Source organism: Aythya marila (assembly GCF_965140915.1).
Source record: "Aythya marila genome assembly, chromosome: 4".
Lineage (NCBI taxonomy): Eukaryota > Metazoa > Chordata > Aves > Anseriformes > Anatidae > Aythya > Aythya marila.
Window position 1 is genome coordinate 9,958,908 of NC_139045.1, and position 22,604 is coordinate 9,981,511.

The 22,604-nt window shown below is 37.7% G+C and overlaps 1 protein-coding gene across 2 annotated transcripts in view; it reads right to left on the reverse strand.

The window, feature by feature from the left end:
* The window catches only part of GRID2 (glutamate ionotropic receptor delta type subunit 2), a 700,788-nt gene that overhangs the window by 217,441 nt on the left and 460,743 nt on the right, over window positions 1-22,604 (reverse strand). For both annotated transcript variants that reach the window (XM_082758601.1, XM_082758600.1), the window contains 2 exons: window positions 9,478-9,531; window positions 209-382 (listed from right to left, as the gene is read on the reverse strand). In XM_082758601.1, coding sequence (XP_082614727.1) covers window positions 209-382; window positions 9,478-9,531 — 228 coding nt within the window. The remainder of the gene's footprint in view (window positions 1-208; window positions 383-9,477; window positions 9,532-22,604) is intronic.

A 22,604-nucleotide genomic window follows, 5' to 3' on the forward strand; every position in this document is an offset into this window, starting at 1 on the left:
TGTGGAGTGCGCAATTTGTTCTCGTCCATCAGAATTGTGATCATCCCCTGCCCAAGTATTTTCCCCTGTCATGCCATGAAACATTAAACTGCATGTCAGAGAGGACATGAAAAATAAACATTAAATTACACTAAGCCTCGGGGGAAAAACCTTGAACTTTTCTAAGAAGACAGCTCCCGGGTTGGGACTAGACCAGTATATGAACTACCTCCATGCTTTGGGAGAAAGGGTCCTTTGGATCACACAGTGATGAAGATATTCTGTGGTTGCCACGGAAACAGCGCTGACTTATGTTTTGGGGGACTGGAAATGTCTGTCGAATAATTGTTAATCTTCCAATTGACCTTCTCACCAGCTCCTGCACATCCAAATCATTTATTTCCTGAAAGATAAGGCAAGGGAGACAATAGACATAAAAGTTAAAACACAGAAATGTTACCAGTTTACCAATAAATGATAAATAAATAAATGAATAAATAAACGGAGAGGACCAAGAGATGTGTGATTGCTACATGGCTATTGCTGAGCTCTGCCACAGTCTCAAGAAGAACATACACATACCTACTACAACTGTCCTACCACTCCTGTAAGAATTGCAAACGTCTAAAATACACCATACCTAACCTGCCTGAATCTTTGTAGGTGTAACTCGGCTTAGTTGTTTCATTTGTTGTTGTTTTTTTTCCCCGTCCTTTTACCTCTGATCCTTTACTTAAAAGTGTTGCACAGCATTCTTGGCAAATAATGTGTAAATCGGTAGGAAGTCATAGCATGATGTATTTCTAAGTGTAACATTACTTAGAAGCTGTGAAGGTACAGATAATTATTCAGGTCTTAAGTATTCATTTCCTAGAAACAGAACATCAAGAATGTGCAACTTAGTGAACATCATTTACCATAAGAGCAAAGAAAATGCATTAGAGCATTCCAGGTGTGTATGTGCTTGTTTATAGCAAAACCTAATTTAAAACCAACCTTTTACTCCATAGGGTACCTATTAAGGCTTACAGATGAACTCTCAGCTCCATGGAAAAACACTTCAAAGGAAAAAATTACTAAATATATACACTAATATGTGAAACAAGCTTAAAAGGTTAACTTTAAGGCAGGAACTTTAACTTAATGAAATCAGAAAACAGTTCTTTACATAGTAAGAACTACTGCAGTTTTGCAGCACAATACTTCACACCATTGAAAGATGTGACTCTCATGGAATGTAGGGACAGAGAGGAGCACGGGCTTGGGGGCAACCACAACGAACTTCAACCTGCACATAAAAAATTGGTATTTGCTATACACAGGCTGTTTCTAAGGACTCAAATAATTTCACCCGCTGTTTTCAAGGCAATCTCTATTTTTCTGCAAAGAAGGAGAAATAATGTATAAAACTGTTCATCTTTTTTTACATAGAATTTATTTGCCATCATACTTAATTGTTCGTCCATAATCCGTCTTAATAACAGAGGCTGATGCCCCAAAACTTCCCAGACATTTAACTTTGGGATAATTTACAGAATCGCAGAATGGTTGAGGTTGGAAGGGACCTCCAGATATCGACCAGTCCAACCTCCATGCTCAAGCAGGCACCTAGAACGTGTTACATAGGATTGCATCCAGGTGGGTTTCTCCTGAGAAGTAGAATCCACAACCTCTCTAAGCAGCCTGTTCCAATGCTCTGTCACCCAAACCCTAAATAAGTTCTTCCTCATATGGTGACGAAACTGCCTGTTGTTCAGTTTATAACCATTACCCCTTGTCCTCAGACTGGCAACCACTGAGAAGAGTTTGGCCTCATCCTCGTTATATCGTCCCCTCAGGCATTTGTAGAGGTTGACAAGATCCCCTCTCAATCTCCTCTTTTTAGGCTAAACAGGCTCAGCTCACTTAGTCTTTCCTCACAGGACAGATGCTTCAATCCCTTAATCATCTTTGTGGCTCTACGCTGGATCCTCTCTAGAAGTTCTGCATCCCTCCTATACTGGGGAGCCTGGCCCTGCATGTGAGGCCTCATCAGAGCTGAGCAGAGGGTGCTCACCTCTCTCGGCCTGCTGTCCACACTCCTCCTGATGCAGGCTAGGATCCCATTGGCCTTCTTAGCCACACTGCTGGTTCATGGTTAACTTAATGTCCACTACAACCTCAAGTCCCTCTCCTCAGAGCTGCTCTCCAGCACGTCAACCCCCAACCTATACTGGTGCCTGGGGTTATTCCTCCCTAAGTGCAGGACCCTGCACTTGCCCTTGTTGAACCTCGTGAGATTCCTCTCTGCCCAACTTTCGAGACTGTCCAGGTCCCTCTGAATGGCCGCACAGGTCTCTGTTGTGTCAGTCACTCTGCTAAGCTTTGTATTGTCTGCAATCTTGCTGAGGGTGCACTCCACCCCTTCATCCAGGTCACCGATGAGTAAGTCAAGTAGCACTGGACCCAGCACTGAGCCCTGGGGGACATCCCTACCCACAGCCCTGTAAGGAAAGTGCTTGAGGAGCTCCCTTTAACAGCCTGCATTTAAAATACCCTTGCATATAGCTACAATCTATTGAATACTTGATTCTCATTTGTGTATTTCTATCTTCTCTTGAAAGGATTTTGCACTTTTGCACTGTTATGCCTGTAACTAAACACCATTGTCATTCTTACCACTAGTGTCATGATCTCTAAGCCCATTTCTTTGGAGAAACCAGGGAATAGATTTGAATGCAAATGACAGACTCTATTGTGAAATGGTGGCCAAGGCTTTTGAAAACAAAGCTCTTCAAACACTGAGACAACTATCCTTTTTGTTGTTGTTGTTGTTGTTGTTGTTATTATTTATTTATTTATTTATTTTATTTTCCTGGATCTTCAGTTAAAGTTCCTTGAATGTCATCTTTTGGAACATCTGGTTTGGACATATTGGCATTTATTTTCTTTAAATCTCTGAAGAATAACACATGAGATGTAAATTTTAACTTCAGCTCTCTCAACTAGAGTAAAACTATTTTATTTCTTTTCACAGATTGCCGTAGTTTTGAATGCATCTGTTATTAATGTTCCTTATGAAATATAGATTTTTCCACAAACAAAAATAACACATGGCATCAGCTGTGTCCACTGTAATATCTTGCATTTCCGGTCGATTAATCCTTAATGTACCATAGATAATGGTTTCTCTCAGCTTAAGATTCTGTCTTTTCATTTAGTTTTTATCATTTCACTAGCTGTAATGTTAAAAAAAAATATGCTGTTTTAGCAAAGCTTGTGTTATTTTAAAAATATTTTTAATAAAATCCAAAAGGAGAGTTCAAGAATCTTATCTTCATTTTAAACTATATCCTTTCTTGGAGTGTTTACAAGAAGTGTGTCTGGTTTCATTACATACTGTGACCAATCTGTAATAGCAAGACTATTAGAATGGTTTTAGTAATGTAAAAAATTATACCTGCATGGTGATCCTACCTTGTTAAACAATACTTTAAAAGAGATTTTAACTTTCAGCTGCTCAAACATTTATCTTTTCTCTCTCAAAAGTGTATTTCTTTCTTCTGTAATCAGCATTTTTTATGTATTTTAATTATTAATTTGCTACCTCATATTTTTATAGACCACCCAGGAGCTAATAACAGAATACAAACACCACAGAGATTTTCTTGTGGTGCTAAGATATAAACATCAATAGAATAATAACTGTCATTTTAAGTGCTGTGAGTTCCACTGATTATATCACAAATTCAAATTTTAGGTTAACTGGAAAGCAATACCATGCAAACCCAAACTCAACTTCAGTCATTTGCTATGTATTTCTTTGTCATTTCTTAATACTTGGCACTGGCAGAGTGATGAGCCTTTTATATAATGACTCTCCAATATCATCTCTCATTCTTGATTTTTGGATCTGACTTAAGAAAACTATATAAAGCAACTATTGTATGAGAGGAAACAATTTTCATTTGCACTTCAAAGGAGGATAGAGTATAATGATATGAGGATGGCAGATGATCTGTTATACAAGTACCAAATGTCAAAAAAATCACAAAGTTGGCCAAGTTGAACTGAGTTGGCACCTGTATAATTTTAGGTTAGGTTTTATGTTTTTTTCTGGAAAGATCCAAAGTACAAGATATAGTTCCAAACCTTTCTTTTGTTGGTCTGAACTTGGAATAAGGGGGAGGTGGTCCTTCTTCAGACTGAACATGGATAAAAATAGATGTCCATTTCACCCTAGTAGGCAAGCAAATAAAGAAAGGACTGCAATTTTAAATGAATAGGTCTTTGCAGATGAAATGGAAAAAGGGGGACTGAAGAGGATCATCTCAACATATCAGGCACAGACTCCAGTGGGAAATAAGACTGGGCATCCAGTGTATATTGCCATTCAGCTTGGTTTCTTTAAGATAAGCAATTTAGGTATAGAATTACTATTCACCATAGAGCAACTGCACAGTTACTGAGAGACATGGAGGGAAAGAATTTATTCACATTATTTATCTGCTAATTATTATTTATCTGTAATAGGCCCCAAACAAGAATCTTTCCTTATGGATGCATCTTAACTTTAATCCAAGATGCTTCCAGAGCTCATCATGTACTGAACATACCTTATTTTCCATGTTACTTCTAGTAACTTCTAGTGCCAAGTTTTCAGCACATCCTTAATCATACGCAGAGAGGGGAATATTTCTTCCTCCTCTGAAATCTGGCTGCAGAGAGGACAAGCAGGGGCCACAGAAGGATGGGGTCCACTCCACATCCACCCACCCCCCATACCCCCTCCTTTAGGTCTCTGAGCTGTCAATGTTCTTGCCTGGCAGGAGCAGTGGTGAGCATGCCCTTCCTGTATTCCTCAACACTTTCAATAGAGGAGCAGTTGAGGGAAAGGTGCAAGTAGATGCAACTCCAAGACAAGTTAAGAAACATCTTGACCTGCATGAGCATTTGCCCCATTACATCTCCACTGATTTTCTTAGATTCTGGGGAGGATGAAGAAAGAGCAGGGAGATAAGATGGAGAAAAAGGGGCAGAAAAAGAATCATATCTATTTTTAACTTTGACATAGAAAATAACGTAAGAGCATTTAGATCAAGTAGGGAAAGCCATTCCCATGTGTAGAATGTTCCAATGTCCATCAGCTCTAACCTGTCTGAAAAAAAGACCCAGCAGCTCTGTCATCAGCATGAGAAGGAGGATACACCAAACAAGGTGGTATTTCACACTTGACTTGCTGTCACTGTTGAAAAACCCAAGGGCTGAAGCAAGGCTCTAACACTAATATTAATCAATTATCCTCATTCAAAAGTAGAATTACATGAGCTTCTGGAACTGAGTTATGATTTTTGGACCTGATTCTGCTGAAGTTCAGTGCTGGAGTTCAATGGGCCAAAACACAACAGAACTAGTTGAATGCATCAGTAGATGACCAGCCCCCTCCTATGAAAAACACATGGTCATCTGAAGGCAGGTTTTGAATGCAGCCTCATAGGTTTTCCATTACTCTCCTGTGCTATAACAGACAAACCTGTCACTAGATCTTTTCCAATCAACTGTTCTTTAAAATAGTTTTAGTTTTTTACACATGCTTCTCCTCAAAGGGGTTCTTCCAGACGCTGACACTTCTGGTAATTACAAACCTACTACTAACTTTCGTCCTCACTTTATTCATGGTTAATTTTGAACTCATTTATTTTTGTGGCAACCTTGTCCTCTGTATTCCTTGACAAGGATACATTTATTCACATTTGATATGTAAACAGAGAGCATATCCCCTTCCAGTCTTTGTTTTCATAGGGTAACCAAGCCAACCTTTCCAGTCTCTTCTCACACAAATCAACTTTTCTGTGCACTTGTTCTAGTTTTATTTTAGTACAGTTGGTCATAGTCATGCATATTATTGCAGATGAAGCCTGACCAATTTTTTGTAGCAGCATTAATATTTTTTTACCTCCTGTATGGCTACTGTAGGCAGTGTAAAGTGTTTTAGAGTCACCTTGAGTAAACAATAGTAATAGAGTACTGGTGGCAGCCTTGGGCATATTATGATGTCCCTGAATGCTTTAACAAAGCAAAATGCTTGAGACAGGAATGGATTTAAAATTTAAAAAGGGACATTTCTTTCATTAAAAAAAAAAAAAAAAAAGAGCAGAGGAAGGAAAAGTGATGACAATCATAGAAATGTCCCTTCTTCGGTTCCACTAAATAAAATCTAGGCTTACTGTGTGTTTGTGATTTAAGAGTAATAAAGAAATGTAATTTTACTACCCTGAGCTTTTTAAGGTTACACTTCCTACTATGCACAGAAAAAGAAGAAAGCAGAGAGAAAGATAGGCAGAGAGAGAGAAAGAAATCCATTCTCACATTTTGTTAAGGCATATCTGATTATGATTACATTCAAATCTATGACTCCTGCAAATTTTAAATACAGAATTGTACCATCTGCTTTAAGGCCCTGAAGAAATAGGAACATTTATTTGGAGAGTGCTTCCTCAACTGAATGCACTGATCAGGCAGAAAAGATTTGTATTATTTGCAAAGGACTAATAAGATGTATTATGCTTTAGCAAATTATGAATCCTTTCATTTTATAGGAACAACCCCCCTCCTCCCACATATGCATTTTGGTTTTGATATAGTCTTCAAGCAAATTTTCTGTATTACCTAAAATAGCATCTAATGGTACAATAAAAATTAAGGAACTATTTCTATGCATTACAGCATTTAAAGCAAGCAATTAAAATAACAGATGTTACCTCAAAAACCTAAGTAGATCCACAATCTCAAAACTGAAGGCGGTATTTCCTTCCATGCTATCATACTCAGTATGCTGTATCCCCTTGGCATAGTGATGGAGCAGGAAAGACAGATAATTTATCTCATGGCAAGGAAGTTGTCAGGTGTAGACTTTGCAAAACAATGCATTTTCACTCTCTTAGAGAATCTTAAATTTTCAAATTAGGTGGCAAGAGAAGCACTGTTATAGTTACTTTGTTGTCAGTGATCTTGCTAATACACGCATACAATCATGGATGTCCACATTCACTACAGAAGATTTGTGTAGACAATTGCAGAAAAATTGGCAGAGCTCTCAGATCACTTCATGGTCATATGAAGTGCTGTGGTCATCAACAGTTAATGGACAACCATATCAAAAGGACTGGCTTTGAGTGTGAAGTATATTTTATACACTACACACTAGGGGTCCTGCAAATTATTCCATTTCCAAATCTTGCACTGTTGAAGCGTGGGGATTGTGATTTTGGTACTGAACTGGTTATTATTACAATATTATTACAATAAATAAATAATATTATGCAAGACTTATCATTCTGGAAATATTTACATTTCTGTGTAATTTGAATGTAGTGATTTGAACACAGTTTTCCTTTACCCAAAGGAAAACATGATTTCTTCCATATCAAAACATGATTTCTTCCATATCATCAGCTAATCTTATGGCTAATCCGATCTTTGCATGCACAAAATATTGAGATTGTTAGCATTTTGATATCACAGAATATCCTGAGTTGGAAGGGATGCACAAGGATTATCAAGTCTAAATCACAGAGTTAACAAACGGAGCTTGATAGTAAATTACTTAAGTGGGGACATGGATTTAGGTCCAGAAGCAGATGAATCTGAGATAGCTGAAGAGTTTATTTTGCATGGCGTTAAACATGTTCACGTTCGTCAAAGCTGACAGCTTTGAATGGGATACAGACAAGATTTTAATGACTATCATTTGCAGCATAGCTTGTGAGAATGAGCTTAATCTCAGCTCCCACCCATTTTACCTACAAAACTATGAAACAAAGAAGGGATGATGCTTGTGTCTTTGCATACATTACTTAGCTCTTCTAGCTGTGGGAGTCACAGCTGATAGGACGACTTTTGGAGCAGAGAAGATGGTTTAGAGTGGTAACCACTTTGATTGCTCTCGTGTTTTGTCTCTTGCAATGTGCAAATAACTCTCAGAAAGCAAAATTTCTTCTATAGAGACACTAATTTCTGAATACAAAACATATAGAAAGCACGCATGCTGGAAATGGATCCTTGGTTTTATTTTTGGTTTTGAGAGTGGAAGAGCTGATGCATGTAAAAAGCAAATACCTTATTCTGGGTTCTGTCTAGGAACCTGTCTAGGAATTTTTTGATACTGAGTTTAATGGTTGACTTCTACTGATCTAGGTTTGGCTCGTCTTTTTTAAAACTGACTCAGAAGAGTACAGATCAACACTCCAATTGAAGAGACCTCTCACTGCAAGTGAATTGTAGTTTAATTTGACAGGAAAATCTGTGTGCAGTTCACATGACCTTCTGTAGTTTAGAGTGGGGTTCTCAACCATTAAGGCCCATTCTATTCAGTGCTGAAGAACAAACAAAATTACTGGTCAGGAGCAATACAGGGTGCAAAGAAATAATTTTTCCTGAACCCAGAACTTAATGAAGCATAATTTTCTCCACAGAAAATTGGCTTGAAATCCACTGGCCTTACTATAGTAAGGCACTATACTATAACGTTACTATAACCTTGAAAAAAACTTCATATTAAGTTACCTTGCTACTAAGCACACTGTACTAATGAAAATCCGTTAACTAGATAGGAAAATAGAAGTGAACAGTAAATCCAGAGAACAGATCTGGAATTCACATGCAATTTCTCTAAGCAAGCTTTTATTCTGAGAACATAAAGGAGATGCATGATCGACACATTAGTGGTGAGTTACCTCCTCTGGGAACTCAGCCATTCTGGACCTAAATTGCTTTTCAGAAAATAAAAAACAAAAAAACCAACAACAACAACAAAAAAAAACAACCTTCTGAATGCCTTCAAATCTACGAACAACCGGATTGTTCAATGTTTTATATGCAAAGCTACTACACATTGACTTGTCATAGTTTAGCTGACAAGTGTTCATGGAAGAACCTATTTCACAGTTTAAAAATAGGATCTCAGTTTAACTTCTTTTCTTTTCCTTCAGGAACATTGACATATGACCTGATTGAGAAGTCTACCAAAAAGCCTCCCACTGAGGTTTTGGGTACCAACCATGATTGAATTTTAGGGAAAGTCTTATAGGAGAGGGAAAGATGGTGTTTTTATTTTTATATTTTAATAAGTAATCAAAATATGAATGAAACACAAACACTCCAGTAAAAAAGATCTGTTCTGCATGAAAAATGATCTTAAGGAGATTCTTTTAAAACAGTCAGCTCAAGTCAAGACAAAAGTGAAAGCTCAAGATATCCAGTAGGAAAGTTTTTTGTTTGTTTGTTTGTTGTTTAGATTATTTTTTCATTTATGCATTCAAGGACTTCTATTTAAAATAGTCAAGACAAAACAGCAAAATCCAAACCCTTGTCATTCTATTTCTATTAAATGTCCACCCTCTCAGCATGCCTAAACTTTGTTGTTGCTTCCTGTTGGCAAAGGCAAGATTGGCATAAATATTTGTCAGTAAGCCTGGAAACAGGGTTCATGGTTCACAGCAATGTTCACTTGATAGTTACCTCATTTATAATGATCCAGTGACAGTCAAAAGCAACCAAATTAGTCTCCACGACCTGAAATAGAGAACAAATCAGCTATCAGTCATCTTTCTTATGAAAACCAGAAAAAAAAAAAAAAGCAATGGATGCTGTCTGCAAATGACAAAAAATGAAGCACATGCTCTTTAAAACCTTTGTTATTCAACTGAGGATAGAAAACCTTTAGTAAAATTCTGCAGAAGCATTTGTGTTATTGTTTGACTTGCTAATTAAAGTTGGAAAACACATTTCTCTGCTGGCATCACAGAAGAGAATATGTTTCAGTCGACTGAGGAGAAAATGAAATCGTTTTTGCCTTAATATTGTGCGGTGAGATGAAGCAACAGAGAGGAAGGCCAAAACTGAATACCAGACAACTCATGTCAGATTTCTGTACTCTTGCCTCTGAGGCCTTCCCAGTGCATACTTAGCCTGGAAGCCTGTGAGCTGGAGGGGAAAAAAAAAAAAAAAAAAAAAAAAAAAAGCCAACAACTCTTATAGAAATTACACTTACAGAAACACAGAAATACAGAGTGGGGAGGAAACAATTTTCTTGAGAAAGGGTGCTGTCACTGGAATGACAAACGATGGCCTGTCCCTGGCTATGCTCACAGAGGGCCTCAAATCCCTCTCCCATGCACCCTGTCCTTTCCTTTGCTGAAAAATAGTCTAGGAGATGCCTCCATGCTGGCCTGAAATTTTACTTCCTAACTCATTTTTCACTCAGCCCTGTTATTTCCCTTCTTGAATTCACTACACTTTTGTGGCAAGTCATATTTGATTCCCCTTTGCACTGGAAGCAAAGAGGAAAAAAAAATGCAAATGGTCTTCTTTCATTAGCTAGAAAAGAAATTGTTGATTGGATGAAGACCAGTAAAACTACAGGAGAGGCTGGATGCCTCTGTATTTTTTTTCTCAAAATGAAACTGAATTGACATTGACACTGTTATAGTTTTAAAACAAAGTTAATCTAATTTTGTTTGTATAATAACCATCTTGATTCACAGTTTAAAACTAGTGGATACTTAAAAGTGTTTTAAAACCTAGAAAACAAAAACAAAAACAAAACAAAACAAACAAACAAAAAAAAACAGACAAAAACAGAATCAGGGCATGGAACTTGCAGTGTTATAACGTTTAAATAGATGACTGGTGCTGGCATGTTACTACTTGGTACAGCAGGCATGTTTGCCTTTTAACAATGACCACCACTAATAGTAGTTGCCCAGGATGATTACAATTTATACTGTACCATGGCCAAAGGAGAACAATTTAACCAGCTACAAACCTTAAAAGCAGCAAAAGACCCCATACCGCTAACCTTCATTATTAATTCAGAGGCCATTAGAATTGGGGTCACTACTTATTTACTACAGTGACAGGCAAGATTGGAAATTCTGATCTAGAGAGACCGGGGAAAAAAACAAGAGCAGCAGTATATGAACGGAGCTCTTATTTGAAACTCTCAGAGCGCCAATAAGAAATCAGAGGAAATGAAAGCCATGGCTGCTAATGTGCTCCTGGAAAATTTCAGTATTATTAGCAGTAGGAATCAGGGTTCTTGCTTTGCTTGAAATTTAGATTTGTTGCTCTTTCTCTGTGGTGACAACAACATATTTTGCCGTGTTCCTCTGATGTTTTCTTGCATTCTCTACAGTAGGTGTCTACATGGCACATGGAAAGGAAAAGGACAGAAAACGAGTAAGAGATGGGGGGCATGGCAACAGGACCTGAGCAGATGCTAGAGCTGGAGCATCGTTTTTAACATCTCTCTCATATCAAACCAGCTGGAAGACAAATGCATCCAGGAAGACAGAAAAGTTAAAAACTGACACAACAGTAATTATAATGTTCTCAAGGCAGCATTTACTCCCAAGTTCCAAACTACAGAAAGTTTATGCCATTTACAACATAAGCAGTATCATTTAAATTTACCATGAGACAAAACAAATCAACACCTGACTGAAGCAAAAACAATCCTGCTAGTCAATCTGCATGTGTTTATGCTGGAAAGTAAGCAGAATATCCAGAAACAAAAGTAGGTTTGAAAATCTGTCATTTTTTTGCTGATTCTTTCCCTGCCAAGTTTATTCTTCCAAACTTCTGGGTTCAGGACATCCCACCAGGGACAGTTGTTCTGCCCTGACTACCGTGCTCAAGACGAGCCTCCCAAGGTTTCTGTGGCTCTGAGACAACCTGTCAGAGGGAGATCTTCAGAGTCAAGGCTCCTGGTGGTGTTAGGGAAATGGAAATGATTATGTTCTACAGAATACTCCTCAGCTCTTGCTCTGCTTCAAAATTGCACTCAACTGAACCTTCAGAATGAAGCAATCTTCTACAAAATGTATATTAACACTTTCCATTCAGTTTTTACTAACAGTAAAAGTGGGGTTGATCACTTCTTTGTGCCTGAAACGTCTGCTGATCAGATTTTAATGCACTTTACCCTGACATTAAAACTTCAGTTTCAGTTAGTTTGTTTTTGTTTGTTTGTTTGTTTTTTAAATATTTGGTTACATGTGACTACTTTGTCTACTCTCTCAAATTTCAATTAGATAAGGCCTTTATAACAGAGTAGGGTTTTAAGTCACAATTTTTATTCTACGCAGCTCAAAGACCACTTAAATTTGACACTGACTGGTCTCACTCAAACATCTCAGGCTAACCATGATGGATTTATTTGTAACTTGCAAAGCATAAGATGAAATATATCAGTTTTCTTTTTAGTTGCAGTTGAAACTCCTCAGCAGAAAGATCATGTTTTATCTATTAAAGTTTATGCATTCATGAATCTATTTAATATTAAATCCATTTTCAAAAAGCTTGTGTCAAGCTGAGATGAACTTGTAATATACTCAGAGACACTCAAACAAATATATTCTAAGTTTAGATGGGCTATGAATAACCCATGATTTAAGAATTCACTTTTCCTTTCAGTCTGTCACAAGTTGATTTTTGGCATTTTCCTTAGCCAATCCACCCAAAGCTTCCATTCAAAACTTCTCTTTCTGAAAGTGGTTGCTTAAAAATACAACTGATGATAACCCAAGAAAGTTGCTAAGTATTATTATTATTAATAATATGGATGAAATACAGATTTACCTCTAAACTGGGACCCAGCATTCAACTGGCATTTCAGGACCATCTTTGTGTTGCTGGTCCATCTGGTCTTAACTGATGAAATCCTAAGTCACCCTGAAATGACTCACAGAAGAGCTGCCAATTTCAGCAGGATCAGGATGCTGTGTCTCAGTCCCTCACCTCTCAGCACCTCTCTTCTCCCAGGATGGCCAATATTTTTCGTTTAATCGACTCTGAAGTTGGGCAGTGCAGATTCTGACCTATGTTCATATGAACTGTAGGGCATTTCACTATTATCACTACCATTGTTAATAGCCTTCTGATATTTTACAATTATTGTGCTAAGTTTTTCAGTGTATTAGGAGAATGCACAGGCACAGCCACTGTTTTACCGAAAAATAAATACAATACTGTATATGTCTTTCCTTCAGTTTTGAATGTCTCTTCCAACCTAGACAATTCTGTGATTCTGTGATTCTGTGAAGCTTGAAACAAGTTGATCAATCGTGAAGTTTTCTTCAAACACCAATAGTAATCATACGCGTAATCTGACTGTCAGAAGATTCTCTCAATCAGCAGTTATTAAGCACATGTTTACAAGTTCCTGAATATATTAAATCAGTCAAAAATATATATAATCTAAAGCTAGCAGCAACACAGCCTAGCTCTAATTATCTGTCAGCAAAACAGTGGCATGTCTTTACAGTCATGACACAATGTTCCATAATGCCCTTGTCTTTCTACTGAGTTTGCTGTTTTATTTACTTAGAAAGCCACTGCATCTTCACTTGGAAGGGATGATAACAAATAACACTATTGTTAAAAAAAAAGTCGTAGAAACTTTCTAAACAACTTCGTTACATACTCCTGTTGAAGCTAATATGTTCAAAAAGTTTAAATGTATCTGTTATCCGAGTGACAATCTTTTTCTTGTTGAAATTCACATCTGCATGCATATCAAGTGAGCTGACATGAACTTGTGTTTTGTGCCAGGGAACAACGAATGTACAAAATAACACTTGCAAAGGCATAAGGGCAATAATGAAACAGAAATCTGATATCCTGCATATTAGAAGCAATAAAACAATTTGATGGGGGCGTGTAGGAGCTAGGGACCTCAAGACCCCGACTATGTGAATACAATGCAAGTTTCAGATTCATCTGCTTGTTCTGCTGGCTCTGTGACAAGAAGCAAGTGCTGTGCACTCTGGAAAGGCAAGGGACAGATTGGAAATTTCCATATGAGACAGAAGGCAGGTGAGCATATTGTTTATATAGCTCACCTCTTAAGATGAAAATGAGAAAAACTATAGCGTGCATTCAAAATGATGGCAGAACACCAAAATCCTACACAGATATTAAATGGCAGGGAGCTAACCCTTTCCGAAAAGGAATAAAACCATACACATATTGACAAATTCTTTTTTTATACTTATCTAGGGGAAATCATGCAAGAATCCAGCTGTGGTTTACTAGGTACACAAAGCTATACTCAACACAGCAGGCTCTCCCAACTTAAACACAGCTGGTAGCTGAGAGACTATTAGGACACAGTACTGTATATGGTTATCCCATTCTTAACTCTTCTTTAGGCATTCATTTATGGAAGCTTTTATAGATAAGACACTGAAGTAGTCTTTGGCCTAACCCAACATGGCTGCAAGACAATATTTTGCTTTATTAACTCTGATGAATCATATTAGCAGCAGCTAGAAACAGCAGAAACGTCGTAATTCTGTATCAACTGTTGTGTAGTTCAGACTACTTATTGAGAGGGTAAATATTTGAAACTGGCTGGCTGCCTTTCTGATGTTCACAATGAAAACAATACAAAATAAAACATTTTGTACTGTTGAGGTGGCGTTTCCAGTGTGCTGCTGAGTGTCTTTACTGCAGGAATGTGCATAAGCAGATGAACTCCAGTAGAAACTGGGGAGCTGCATCCTTGCAGTCCAATGACCAAAGCAACTCACAGTTCTGTCTCACCCTACTAAATCAGGGAACAAGCAGAGAATGGCCAATAGAGCCAACAACTTAAATGAACAATTTCTATTTTTTGCCATTCAGCATTTTTTCATTTATCGACTGCTAGTATTTACTGACATATCACATAATTCTCCAGTTGGAAGAACTAAAGCAGTATGCGAGCAGGCCAGTTCTGAAACTGACTTCATGAAATTGTGGAAAAGCTAAAAAGATTCATTCTCTAACCACTCAACCACTGCTCAACCTGAGTTCACACTGTACTATTTGAAAACACTGTCATTAGTTGCGTAAATCCTGCAGCAAACGAAACAGCCTGTCGAGTATGGAGTGCTATCCACAGCAGTAGATATAAAAGATCATTCTTAACATCTTTGTAACTTCAGATATGCGCTCATGTCAAACTCCAGTGGTTTTCTTAACACCCTTTTAAAATAAGTCAAGCTTCTGGTTCATGAGGAAGGTGTTCCACCTAGTCAAACACGGGTGCTATTGAACTAATGAGCAAGAACATGGATGAAGCAGAAAATAATTTTCTTTTTCTAAAGAATTAAACTACACACCAAGGGAGATTTTGCAGGGAGCAGAAAAATGCTGTCAAGAAGACAAGTGATGAGCAAGGACAAACCATCTGTCATTGGCAGTAACTGCAGAACTTCCGAATCTTTGGAAGAGCCTGACAATTTATCACAACTATTTCTATTGTTCATACTCAGACCTTCAAAGGGACTAAACGCGAGACAATCCAAAGCAAATAAAGCAGCAGCATTGTCAGCATGCAAGCCTTTTTCATAATAATTCTCATTACTTTTCAGGATAATATTTCTTACAGTAACAAGCAAGAAAGCAAAATAGCTTCCCAACAAAAGGGGCATGCAGTTTCCTGGAAAATGACATTAAAAATTCTCTACATGTCTCCTTCCTTATAAGATACGGCCTGAAGACATGAGCCAAAACTACAAGATACAGACAAGAACCCTTGCGACAGACACACAGGAAAACTATTCTGGATCTTCAAAATTCATTTGCATGTATGGAAAGATACATGAGGAATCTGGCCATCTCAAGTGTCTCCTGTTTGAAATGTAGGAAACAGCTCCCAGGCTCCAGTTTTAGCTTTGCTACAGCTGGAACTGCTCTACAAGTAGCCACTGCGGTGTCATGACTCATTTCTCAAAATGCTGAAGAAGTGTCTCCAACTGGAGCTGGCCCTCGTGTTAATTTTCTGCCCCACCAGGAGCAGATTCTCTTTCTGCTGGACCGCCACCAAGCAAACCACATTTTCTGTTTGATTTTTCACAGAAGCCAACAGATGGCATTGCATAATCCCTTGTTTTGGAACTGACTGGTGCTGAAATCATTTAGAAAGTGATTTTTCAGTTAGTTTTCCCAAGAGTTGAGCTGGGACAAACTCATGCTAACCTCTTCCAAACATCCTCTATCTACAATATGCCCCATTTACACTGTCTTGTAATCTATACTGTACTCTTCCAGCTGGAAGACTGATAAATTGCTTTTGTCCAATATCATTAGACTTCTTGTCTGGTCTTTTCATAGACCTGTATCTTGGAGTCACCACTGCTGTTGTCTTCATCTCTCCCAGGAACACAGCAATTGTTGATCACTAAGATATGATTTAAAAATGTTATCCTGTACAGGTATATGAGACAGGGAACCTGTCCCACCCTGCAAAATCCCCAAACAAATATAAGAACTCAGAAGCCATTTCTCAGCATACCCTTTAACTGAAGAAATGTGGTTTGAATAGTTTGGGCACCGAGGGCAGTCTAGATGGCTCCTCAAACAGTAGCATGCAAACCAAAACGTTAAAGCTAAAAGACAGCTACATCGCTGATGTACAGGTAGTACAAAGAAAGGTAGGTGATAGGCTGAAGACTGGAAAAGTAAATGCACAGAGATGTACAACAAATTCAACACTGCAGGACTTGAGCATGGAAATCCTGAACCTGTCTGTTAGGATATTTTCTTCTTTTTCTACTATCTTTTATTTCATTAAAACACTGCTGTTTTATCAGGCTATCTGTATCTTTACTTCCTGCTGGTGTCACAGCAAGACCTTTTCTATGTCTCTGGTCTTAGCCTTTGAACTTCTCAGTAGGGAAATAAGTTGCTGATTTGTAAAGCTCATTCTTGCACACCAGAAACTAAAGCTCATAAAAATCTCTCTTCACCGAAGGCAATATTTTTGGAATCCAATTTTAATCTCTAACCATTTCCACACTTGAGAGGGGAAAAAAAACACATGACAGTATTTATTATTTTTACTGGTATGGAGCAACATCCTTTCCTGGGATTTTGTTCCTTCAGGTTTCTTATAAGCAAAATGGAATACACTGGGAGAAACCTGACAGCGAATTCCCTTGACTACTCATCATCTAGGTACCAAGTACTGAAAAGCAAGCTTCTACAGCTCTCTGGGGGAAATGAAGTCTTTCAGTGTCCTTCTAAGCACAGATGAGATAGCTGACAATTAATGGGCTTGTCTAATGGGAGCACTTTCTTTTGAAAAAGGAAGAAGCAGTTGAACCACTTGACCAGTTTTCCTTTTTGTTTCCCAGATTTATTTCAACAGATGATACTTTTAAACTAAATAAAATTGTGTTATTCCACTAAATAATTAGTTTTACATTGATTTTGCTTGCCATCTTTATTATATTTAAAGCAAGTAAAGCTCCAGGGAAGACTTCGCCTTCCTTGTATTAAGATTTTAAGATACAGGGGAGATCTTAAGAGATGGAGACTGTTCAAGTAGAGAAATCAGACCCAGATTAAAGGCATATAAGAAAACAAATCAACAGTTAAATGTTCCAGACTGTAAATAAACACAGCATTAATACTTCAGAGAATATGACCATAAGCTTGTACTGAGAACACTAAAAGTGCCTTCTGTCTGGTAGAAATAGTCATTTAAAATTTTTCATTTCCTTCATCATTGAGAAGAGCTAATAATGTGTTTATTTTACAGGAATCTAAACCCACGCATCCTCCTCTGAGGTCAACCTGTAGACTACAGGTTTAAAGTGATACTTATTATAAGCATTAGAAAGATTTTTCATTTTAAGGATCATTTTATTCTTATAGTCAGTTTTGCCATTTCCAAATTTATGTTTTGATTTATGTTTTGATTATCATTATAAAAAGTGCCTGTGACATCTACTGTAAAACATGCAAAAACAAAACAAAAGCAAAAACCATACAGATCTATTCTGAATTACTCTGCTTGAAATCAAAACTAAGAGTACAACATTATGCCACTTGCACTCAAAGACAGACACTAAAAAGTAGGAAAATGGTATTCTCAGTGAAAAATAACGTACCTCCCACCTGGAAACTGCATATTTCAAAATAACAAAGAGATTCAAACTCTCATGTAAATTCAGATTTGTTACTGTTGTACAATTGCTTCTGCTACCTTTTCTTAAGAATTTACTGGAATCTTTTCAATATGTAACTGGAGATTTTTCATAGTAGTACTTTGCTTAAAGATCTCTGCTCCTCAGCTGTTCCTCTTGCTTTTTAAGCTGAAGTCAATTTGGAAGGTAGAAAGTGAAGGAAAAAACTTGAGTGTCTGAGTTGAACATGAGCTATGAATTAAGCTGGTTGTCATGACATTTGAAGGTGAAGAATCAAACATAAGAAGTCTAAATCTGTGATGAAATCTCAAAGTTTCCTCCTTTGTGTAGACTAAAAGGTGATAACAGATTTCTCACAACTGTTGTTTGCTTTTTAACACCTCACCACCTTTCACACCCGAAGACGTGCAAGAGCTACCCTTTGAACAAACCATCTCCAGACTGAAGGCTGTTGACATGTCCTCCAATATAGGGAAAATAATTGCCTTGCTGATGTTGACATTTCTGTTCATGTCAAAACTTGTGGTTAGGAAGAAGCCTTTCAACCTGTTAATCTGCCAAGAGAAGCTCAAGCAAATAACCATTAGCTCTAGGCTTTCACTAGTGGAGGAAAAAGGACTGTCAAGTTTGATGATGGGTCATTCTTAATGTATGCTTTAGGTAATGAGGCAGCTGGTGAAGAGAGTTTTGAATGCAGCAGGAGAAAGTGCAGATGATAAAATGATATATGTCATAATTTCAATATGTGCTCTTTTGGTAGCTCATATAAATATGTAAATTCACATTTACTCTCTCTTTAAATCTGTCTCCAGCATGGAGGTATATTCATATTATATTTAATTGTGCACCGTGATTAACTGGATAATTTTACCACTTAAGTAAGGCAGTGAACACCTAAAACTGAAGAAAAGTACACTTCTAAGTCTCTTTCCCAGTGTGCATTAGTTGGGTTGACCGCTGTCAAGAAAAGGACATTGGTTCAAATAAAACTTGTAAAGGAATCATGTAAGGGTGGTGTTTTAAAATAACCTTTCCCTTCTCATCCATACCTGATTTTACACCTGAGTAATTCTACATATTGTACTACAATTACTCTTGCTTTACACCAGTTTAATAAGAAGAATAACAGATAATTAGGATGGAAACCACTGTCATAAAGAGGCTGAAAAACAGGGGAGTTGAGGAAGAACTCGAAGGAGGGAAGCAGTGAACAGCAATACAAGAAACAGGGTCAGTGATTCGGAAAGCATTTTGGTAGTATGACCAAACACTTTTGGTATGTCACTGCTTAAAAGCGAACAAATGAAAAACCCAAAGACAAAATACCACTTCACTTAGTAGCAGCCAACTTCCATGAGGATATCTTCCTGCCCGCCCCCAGTTCCAGCAACTGAACGGAAATAAAATATTGATTAAATTTAAAACAGTCCATTTGACATCATTCTTCTGCTCTCTTTTGCTAGGTGTGGGTGCTGTTGTGTTTACAGGTTTAAAAAGCATTTAGGGAGGAAAATTACTAAACATATAGATCAAATTTATATCAACAAACTGAAAATGTAAGGCTCAATCCATCTTCTTTTTTTCCTAGAGTATTAAGGGACTATTTTGGGGCTAGTCCTTCTGAATTACTCAGCATCCATAAGGTAGCCAGATTTTCCTCAGGATGCTGACTGCTTTTGAAAACTTGCCCATTCTATTCAGGTTTTTAAATGTAAGTTGAATGCCTTGAAAATCCAGCCCTGATTATGTTGGCAGCATGTTATGTATTTTTTTAGTGATACGGAAATGTGTTTTCAACTCCTTTTACATCTGTTAGTAAACTCAAGATCCAGTCTGCCTATATAGCAGGGGAAATATTAAAAATCTTGTGCTGCAGAATGTAACAGTGCTGCTCTTTTTTTCTTCTTCACTGTCTGCCTTAAAAGCATTTGTTGCCAAGCATCAGCTTGACATTACTGAAACAGAAAGTATTTCATTTTCCTATCACAGGTGTTATTAACGAAGGTCACTGCTCAAGTGACAAAATATCACTAAAGCCATCAGCTCTTTTTGCTCTTCAGCATTATGGAGGTGCCTCTCCTGTCATTTCACATATCTGTAGAGAACAGCAACAACAAAGGTTCAAGCGAGATAGCCCACATTTTTGACTTGCACACAAACTTAGCATTCAGCTCCTCTCCAAGTAAGCAGGCTGAAAGCATTTATTTATTTATTTATTTATTTTCTGGTAATAGGAGTTCAAGAATCAAGAGCAGTTTAATAGAGTTCTAACTGGCTGCAGGCTTGAAGCTCCCTGCAAAAAAATCCTCCCAACACTACATGTACCAAGATAAAATCTGTTGTAAATGTACCGAAAATATGCTGACTACCAAACAGCAGTATCACATGCGAAGCCCATCAGCCATTTTTGTTTCTGGGCTTGATGACTCAGCAACAATATCAATCACTCTTAGTAATGGTCCAAAGCCTCTGCAAATCCAGGAGATCTGTATAAGGACTCAATGAGTCTTCAAAAAGGTGTGAATCAAAACACCAGCAGCCTTATTTCGTAAAGGTTTTAAATTTTCATCGGATTGTAGACTGTTTTGGGTTGGAAGGGACCTTAAAGACCATCTAATTCCAACCCACTTGCCATTGGCAGGGACACCTCCCACCAGACCAGGTTGCCCAAAGCCCCATCCAGCCTGGCCTTGAACACTTCCATGGATGGGGCATCCACAGCTTTCCTGGGCAGCCTGTTCCAGTGCCTCACCAACCTCACAGGAAATCATTTCTTCCTGGTATCTAATGTAAATCTACCCTTTTATAGGTTAAAATTCATTCTCCCTTGTCCTATCACTCCACTCCCTGACAAAGTGTCCCTCCCCAGCTTTCCTATAGGTCCCCTTTAGATACTGGAAGGCCGCTATGTGGTCTCCCTGGAGCCTTCTCTTCTCCAAGCTGAACAACCCCAGCTCTCTCAGCTTGCCTTCACAGGAGAGTTGTTCCAGCCCTCTGATCATCCTCATAGCTGTCCTCTGAACTCAGTATATGGGTCCATGTTCTTCTTGTGCTGGGGGCCCCAGGGCTGAATGCAGCACTGCAGGTGGGGTGCTGGTAATAAATCTATTTGCAAAGCTCCATCTGCTTACCTTAGATCTGAAATCATTCAGGTATTTCATTGAAAGTTGTTATCAAGATAAAGTTCAAACTGAATACAAAGTACTCTATGTAATGTTATGTCTGATAATAATAATAAGGGATGGATGCTAGCAGATCAGATCACACCTAACCAGCTACTGAACAGCACAACCAGCCAACAAGTGCTTATTCACACAAGCAGGTGAAACTTTCTAGCCCTCAATTATGGGTAGGTATTACAAATAACTTCTGTTTTAAGGTGTTAAAAACAGAATGCAAAGGCTTTATAGGAGAGGTAAATGTTGCAATTTTAAGAAAAAACACATCATAACATACTTAAAGAAATTGTAATTTGTGCTATTCTGTGCAGTTTTTCAATAATTTCCAGGGATAAAGGCGATAAGAATTATTTCTCAGGAATTTTCATTGTGGAACAATTGCTCATTTGTTTTCACTTACTGAACAAAGAAGCTTAAATTAGATCCCTGCTATCATCTTTTAAAAATAAATTAGAAAGATTTGATGGAGGAAAGTGAAAAGAGTAGGAGAACTTTATGACAATTTGAGCATTCCAGAAAAGGAAAACAAACAAACAAAAACAAACACAACAGAAACAAAAACAAACAACAACAAAAAAAAAAACACCTCAACACGCACATTATTAAAAAGAAAACTTGTTCTGCATTTTAACAGCATTCATGAAAGAGGTGATAGCCTTAGTAAAAGGAGCTATGAAGAAACAGGAAGAAAAATGCTTTTGCAAAAAGAAGCATTAAAGATCATATCAGCCTAAACCTGGATTCTGACTGTATTTCTTCATGAAAAAGAAGCTGATGGCATAATTTTTAATTGTTTTTTGGAGTTGAGACTGATAAACATCAGTATCTTGACTCATACTTATGGCAACAGCTCCTCAATATAATTGCTCAGTCAAAATTACTCACGTGAGAAAAATAACTCATCCATATAAGAGACTACAGGTCCAGGTCCCTGATGTAAATTATGGAAGGCACATCATACAGACTGTCATAATTTTTCCAGAATCACATTTCTCTCTCCCTTAGGTACTGTCAAACATCTTTTTACCTTTAAGCACTGCATTTTTGTAGCATTCTTTCAATCATCCTTTTTGACTAACGTGAACCAGAGCTGTGATATATATCTCCTCTTCCATCTATTAATATTATGTGCACATGGTCTTTGCTTTTGGACGGTGATAGAAGCAAACTGACAGAACCAATAGTCAGACAATCCTTGAAGTGATACATGAGCTTTACACAAGAATGATCAACAAGATAGAGCACTATTCTCTCCAGACTGATTGATAGGGAAAACAAGTTGGCTATAAGGTTGTATTTTCAGCTGGGAGTAAGTACGTCATGAGTTTTTTGTGAGTCTCCAAATATACAGACAGAGTAGAAAGCTGCCCTGGTTTCAGTTGGGATAGAGTTTAATTTCTTCTAATTAGCTGGCATGGTGCCGTGTTTTGGGTTTAGGATGAGAACAATGTTGATAACGTACTGATGTTTTGGTTGTTGCAGAGCAGTGCTT